The sequence below is a fragment of the Calonectris borealis genome, chromosome 1, assembly GCF_964195595.1.
Source record: "Calonectris borealis chromosome 1, bCalBor7.hap1.2, whole genome shotgun sequence".
In the NCBI taxonomy this organism is placed as follows: domain Eukaryota; kingdom Metazoa; phylum Chordata; class Aves; order Procellariiformes; family Procellariidae; genus Calonectris; species Calonectris borealis.
In genome coordinates, this window is record NC_134312.1 from 78921077 (window position 1) to 78928278 (window position 7202).

The following is a 7202-nucleotide window of genomic DNA, read 5'->3' on the forward strand; positions in this document are numbered from 1 at the left end:
GAAACTTCTCCCTTTTAAAACAGGTTTATTTTTGCATTGGATCATAGCTAAAAACTTCTCATGACCAAGCAGTTGCAAGAACTCTGCTCCAGGAGCACAGCAGAATGCTTCCAAACTGAAGTAGTTCCCAGTGTACCACAGCTTTGGAAAAACTGGCATTCCTTCACTGCTGACAGCACTGATCAGCTGGAGGGGGCTCCCAAAAAAAATTTAACCCGCAGTTGCAGAACTTGGGAGCATCCCTTGGGACTTGTGCCTTGGCTTTGCAGCAGGAAAGGTTTGAGAGCTGCAACTGAGCTTCCAAACTATGCTGTAGGGCTAGGCGCAGATTCACACTTTGCTTGCAGCTGTGAGGACTTTCAGACTTTCTGAGGCATGCTGTCTGGAAGCAGTGACATGCCTGGCTGGCCAGAAACGTAGATACCGCATCTGTTCTTGCAGCCCCTACACACTGGTCTGCATACCATGCGGTTCTGGTAGGTCCAGCTGCTGCGTGACCAGAAGTCTAAGGGTTTCTGCTCCAGGAGATGGGAGAGTTGTGACTCTATATGAACCCTGCCTTGGCTATAGTACCAAATCTGAAATGGCAGGATTTATTGGATGTTTATTGGAGCCATGTGTGGCATGGGGGAAGAGCAGCCTTTGCCACCCTCCTTCCTACTCCACCAGATTTTCCTTGGAAAAGAGGAATTTTAGGATGGTGGCTACTAAAAAGCATTGCTCTGAGATATGCTGTGGATCCTTCACAGTTTCTGAGGGACAAGTGTAAAGAGCTTCATCAACAAATAAGGAGGAAGGGGTAGGATCACAACACAGCCAAACTGGTAGCAGATTTTTGGTTTCCCTTTTGACTGTTTTGGGGTAGAAGAGCAAGTTGCCAAGTAAATACAGGGTGGATGGAAAGGGCTGAACTAGTTCTAACAGCCTTGTTAAAAAGCATCTCTTCTGCAGCAAGTGCAATAAGCTCCCTGGTGACCGACGACAGCAGCAAACCACTCGACAGCACCTTCCAACAAACAAGTGGGGGGCAGCTTGGACCTTACAAGGCTGCCTTATTCAATGTGCCCAGTTGTGCATCGCCTCCCAAACTTGCTGATGTAGGAGATGTCAACAAAGTTTCTGATGTCCTGAAACAATACCTCTTCAGAGTCGGGGATGATGGGACTTGTTTGTACGACCCAAACTTCCTAGCTGTCTGTAACCCACCTCTTGCACCAGACACAACATACAGGTATAATTCTTATTTCTTACAAGGTGATTGCTGCTCTTAAAACATAATAGGAAGCAACACTGAGTCTGTAACGTTCCTTTGTAATGGTATGATGTGAATTACCAGTCCCTAACTGAAATGTTCCATTGAAAGGGTAGTTATGAAGATGGCTTGGTTTTGTTCTAGCACCCTGCAGATGGTGCTCTATGGTGCCCTAGCAGTGGTGAGCTCTATCATTCATTCATCTGTTCATGGATCAGTAGGAAAATTCATGTGTGAACTGCTGGATCTAAACCTATGTTGGAGTAGGTAATCCAGTGACAGCATCTGATTAGAAACTGCTGGTAGAAAAGGATTTTGACTGGAAAATGATATTGAGATTATTCACCATGTATTTCGTGTTAGATGATTCTGCCAAATTGTAGACACAGATATGGCTCTGCTTGCTTTGTTTTGATGGGATTCTGGGGAGCCAAAGTTTTCCAAGGCCTCCAGCTCCAGGAAGCCCCTAATGTTACTGGAGACTTCACAGTGAGGGCCAGGTGGCTTGCAGACTTGTCTGACCCCTGTTGTCTGGGGAAGCTGGCCATCTGGGGAATTCGGGCACTCTGACAGCAGTTACCCAAAAAACTTGTTTTGCCGTTGCCAGCTATTTAAAAGCCATAGTAAAAATGGCAGTCACATGGAGCCATATCTGCTGTGGAGACTTAATATGCTGCTGAAACAAAATACCATGGGCTCTTAGTTTTGCAAAAAATGTCTTGCCTCTTTTGTCTCTTCAGCACATTTCTGAAAACTCAAACTATTGTGGAGTGGAAACTTAATTTCTTTGCCAAATCTGATGTTGGCCTGTCTCTTCAATATTCTCCTCTAGCAGGGAAAGTGCCAAAGATCTCTATTGTTGGACAAAATCTTCGACTTCCATATGGAAATCAAAACCGCTTGCTGTCCTAAATAATGAGGCTCTTCACAACAGGGAATAGCAAGCTGGGAAAAACTGTTGTTGGAAAGCTATCATCTGCCAAGGCTCACAAGAACAAAGTGCAAACTGTACATGACACAGCACAGAATGCTTTTCCATTATTAATTCTGTTTGTTCTTTATAAGGTCTCTGGAAATAGTCAGTTACCTTTGACTGTCTCCATCTAATGCTTTGACAAAACCTGAAGTCTGACCAGCTAATCCAGTAGCTTAAAAATGCTAGTAAGGAAGCTCAAAGTTTGAAATACCTAATTTAACACTTTTTCCCCACAGGTTTAAATATGTGTTGCTAGATAGCACTGAAGGTATCATGAAAGACCAAACTCTCTGGTCTGATCCAATCAAAACCAGAAGAGGTAAGTCTGTGGCTTTGCTCAGGTCTTCTGAGTAGCTATACTTGCCTTAGGACACTATTGCTCTATGAGGAACACCTAGTCCTTTCCTACAGTTTTAACAATTTTGTCAGCCTTTCAATATTGGAGTAGCAGACTTAAATATGGAATAATTCTCTACTTTTGTGTACTTCAAATCAATTCTTTTAGTAAAGATACAGTTTGTACATCCGGTTTCAGATTTGATGCATGTCATAGTATCTGATGCTGTTGACATTTCTCAGTAATACAGATACTTGTCATACTGGCTAACCTGGTGAGGAAAGCTTATAAACTCTAAATGCTGACGCTGAGTCTTAAACCTGTTTCCCATAAATCATCTAAGACTTAAGGTATAGACATAATCAGTTTGCCTCTCCTAAATCACCAGTTTTCTCCTATTTGGTGGAGGTGTTCATGGTCAAAAATAGATCACAGGAACATTCTTTCCATGCTTTTCTAGTTAAACATCCCTTGAAAATTGATACCTGGCCTGGTCGAAGGAGTGGAGACATGATTGTCATTACATCGATCCTAAGTGTTTTTGTGTTCCTTCTGCTTGCTGGCTTTCTTGCTTCTTTGTCCTCTGCTGTCAGGTAAGTACTGCTACACCTTACAACTTCCAGTAAGAGTACCTAAAGCCTCAGTCATCAGCCTTCTTCCCTATGGCTCCAAGCCACTGTTGCTGGTCTTGTTTGAGATGACAGATCAGATGGTGTCCTCCAAATTCTGAAGTTGGTAATGGGAAAAGACTACTTCATCATAATCTTCCCTAAGATCAGCAGCTCTTGTAATTATTACACAGCCTTAAGCTTAGTAGCTGCCAGACTTTAGTAAAGACTACTGGGGAAAAAAAAAACAGTAGAGTTGCACATACCTAAAGCCTGTATATTCTTTCTTACATATTGCAGCTTTCCATCTATTCAGGAGTTTGGAAACTGTCTTAAGGAGTGCAGGCAGTTGTAAAGACTACATAATGTCGTAATTAATGCCTTGATTTTAATTTATTTGCCTCCTCCCGAGGAGAAATAAGTTACCCCTTTCAATTAATAAGTGAGGTTTTGCTGGAGCTGTATAATCCAACAACAATGTATGTTCCCTAGTATACTGTGCCCTCTGCCCTGTGAAATCAATGAGGCCTGATTGATTCCTAAACTGAACTTTTGGAGGGAATGAACTAAATTTTAGAAATGGTGGGTATCAGGGCTGCTAATATCCACTTCTTTCATTCACTTGGAAACAATACAAGTGCTCTGTATTCAGTCAGCTCTGCCAGGCTCTCCTGGATTAAAGATGTGGAAAGCAAAAACTGCACTGCAAATTATTATTTTAAAACATTTGTGGGCTTCTCTGATGCTAAATGATTTAAATAGCAATCAGCCTTTGCAAAATGTTGTAACAGTAGGCTCCACTCGGTCTCTACTGGAACTTCATAAAGCCTTTCACTTGCCCACCAGGGGATCAGAAGATTCTTCTGCAGAGACAAGGTGCGTGTCTCAGACTATTCAACAACATGAACCGAGACCACAGTTAAACTCTGCGTGAACAACCTGATTCAAGTCAAGGGTGGAAATACGACTGAATTGCTACATGTGCTAGACCTACGGGACTGTCTCTTCTACTCAACACTAGTCCAAAACACAACCAGGCAATTGAAGATGAACAGCATAGATGAAATAAGGACAACTTTTTGAAGTCTTGCAGTACATGATGTCTTGTCCTAATGAGGTTTGATTTAGTTAATTGCCTTGTATAGCACGTATCAAATGCCTGGACTGAAGAAAGAATCTTCACAAGATCCTTCAACTTCAGTGGTGTGATCAGAGGTTGTCTAGTACATACATCTCATCTGGAGTAAGCATTACTGCAGACCTTTCATCTGCTTCTCACGATCAGATGAATATCATGTCTCAATCTTTCTCTATAGTAACTGATAAGGAATAAAATAAAACAGGCTGCTTTAGAAAAAAACGTTCTCAGAGAAAACTAGGGATTAAAAAGTAGACAACAGGGAGCCTGCTTCCTCAGGATTTCAGTGACTATTTGTGTCATAAGACTTCCCTTTTTCCTCTCGTTCCCTAAAGGCAAGCAAGCAAGTTCCAATTGCCCTGTATGTAGCACAGAAATTCTGATCTCAAATACTTAAATACCCTCAAACAGCTTTGCAGGGATGAAAGCTAACAAAATTGCTTCAAAGAAGGTGTGTTCTTTCAGAGCTCCATATAATTTGTTGGTGAGCTAGTAAAGGGGAGATACTGCTTTAATGGGAGTATATTCACTGTTGTCAGCCTTAGCCTCCTTCCTGACCTTTACCTTAGGCAGCTGCAAGCCAGCACTCTTCACATCTTAGTATCTAGATTGGTGGGGTTTTTTGAGCTAATTCTCTTCCTTCATTTCATGATCTCAGTTGGTGACTAGAAATAAATCTTTGCCCCAGGTTTGAGTTATGTACTGCTTTTTTCCATTGATGCCAACTTCCATATACAATTTTGTCTCTACAAAAGACTTGAGGAAGATCCAACTTCAAAGCCCTACCTTATACCTCTTGAGTATGTAGAAGCAACTGTCCTATTGTAGTAAGCACAGAGCTGACACTGGTTATTATTGATGTTTTCCTAGTTTTTCAGTAAATTTATTAAACTGTCTCAGATTATAAATAAATAAGGATTCTGTTTTGACATAGGTAGTTCACTATCACTGTCATGACTGGATGATCTTGAACTGATACTTATTTCAGGGAGTGGGACTTATTCTCTCCAGATTATGGAAATTAAAAAGTTTTGTGTGAAGTCAAACATTGTAAGGATGGAGTGTTGAGATTGTAGGTTGGTGATTGCAAAATTTGCCATTTTAAACTTCAGGACTTAGGCCCAAGAGATTTGTACATGAGCTCCCCGTGTTTGGGTATTCTAACTACAAAATGTTAAAGCTTGCCTGCTTTGTCTTTGTTTCAGCTACGCAAGGGCTGGCAGGGAGAAGGGAGAAAGCACTTTAAGGGAGAGACTGGTGCTGTGCGACTAGAAATGGATGCGGAAGTACCTGAAATGATATTTTTCTGGGTTTTGGCTATTGGTGCCTTCCCTGTAATTTTCTGCCATACAGGCTGCTCCAAACACCATTCTGAGGTGCTTTCTCATTCATGTATTGGGTACTAACTTGGAAGCAATAGATATTTGAAGAAAAAGGGAGTACAAATTGGAGGCATGCAATGCCAACCATTAGAGTACATAAGAGATCCTTGGAGTGTTTGCCTCCTTTATAAAGTCAAAGTAGTATTTCATTGCTATAGAGGGCTCTAACTCCTTGCTCTGGACCCAGTGGAAAAACAGGCTATTTAACAGTAGGATCAGTAAAGTTAATAAAGCCAAATAAGTATCCTTTCAACTGTAGACAGTCAATACATTATATTGGATGCCATATCAGTTAATTCTATTACTGGAGTAAGTTGTCCTTCATTTTGTTTAAAGGAGTTGCTTGAGACTGCATGTCAGCACGTACAGTTATCATTTAAAATACAGCATTAGAATAATCCAATCTGTTTTCTGCCAGTATCTATTGAGACATTCACATCAAGCAGTTTGTCCCTCACCCAACAGATAACTGATTTCAGTCAGTTTAATCCTGCTAATGGGCCTAGTTGAATAGCTTGTATTTCTTCTTGTGCTTTCCTTATGTCTTCCATTTAAGAGATCTTCACTTTATTTCTTTATGGAAAAATTCAGAATGGATTATTTTTAGGTGGTGGTTTTTCTTCCTCCACACAAATGAAGCAGAATTTAATGTCTCAGTCATTCCTATATTGCCATGCATACAAGCTTTGCATTTTTTCACTTTAGTTTTTCAAAACTTCTCCAGTGTTCATAAAGTTTGTGTAGAAAAAAGAATTCTGCCTTTCACCAGCTTCAGATCTTAGGACATTTCTTTATCAAAGACCATGGGGAGGAAGAGAAACTCTAACATATTATGATTTTTATCAGAATTTCCTGTTGAAATATTTTGTTGAAAATGACAACTCAAACTACTTTTTCTATGCACCCCTGCTTTTAGACAGGGAGAACTAAGCTTGGAGCAGCTTTAGCTTTTCACAAGATCTTGCATGTCAGTACCCATTCATTATGCTGTGAACTGTATTTCAGGACTGTGCCCAGCCAAAACAAGTCATGATAAATACCAGAAGAGGGTCACAACTACTTTTGCCTCTCCATATGTATTTTCATTGATGTAAATACTGACTTCTTTCTGCTCTGCTTTTGACTCCTCTCTGAAGAAAGGGTATGGAAATTCCTGTTTGGAGCCTTTCAGAGTTATGTCCTGATTCTTATCCTGGTCATGCAAAAGAAATAAAAGGTATCAATGATTAACCGCATTTCTTTAGTAATAGACTTAAGAAACAGAAAGGTTGGGGGGCACTGCTTAATTTTTGAAGGAATGGGGGTGCAAAAAGACTACATTAGACTCTTTCAGGAGTTGTTGCCAACCTTGTCTGTATTTTTGTTCAGGTGTGCCTTTCACAGTCAGCCTGCCACTGAAGGAAAGAATAGGTATGGATAAAACAAAAAGTTCCTGAGCCTTACGTATTTACATTAAAAGCATCAACAGAAATGAGACAAAACTGAACAGTGATATTTGCTAGGTGTTTT

General features: G+C 40.6%; 1 protein-coding gene across 1 annotated transcript in view; it reads left to right on the forward strand.

Annotated features, from left to right (window-relative positions):
* The window catches only part of UPK3A (uroplakin 3A), a 46532-nt gene extending 42425 nt beyond the window's left edge, over window positions 1–4107 (forward strand). The window contains exons 4-7 of the mRNA XM_075146811.1: window positions 952–1231; window positions 2465–2547; window positions 3026–3158; window positions 4020–4107. Of these exons, the coding sequence (XP_075002912.1) occupies window positions 952–1231; window positions 2465–2547; window positions 3026–3158; window positions 4020–4107 (584 nt within the window). The remainder of the gene's footprint in view (window positions 1–951; window positions 1232–2464; window positions 2548–3025; window positions 3159–4019) is intronic.
* Window positions 4108–7202: the final 3095 nt, after the last annotated feature.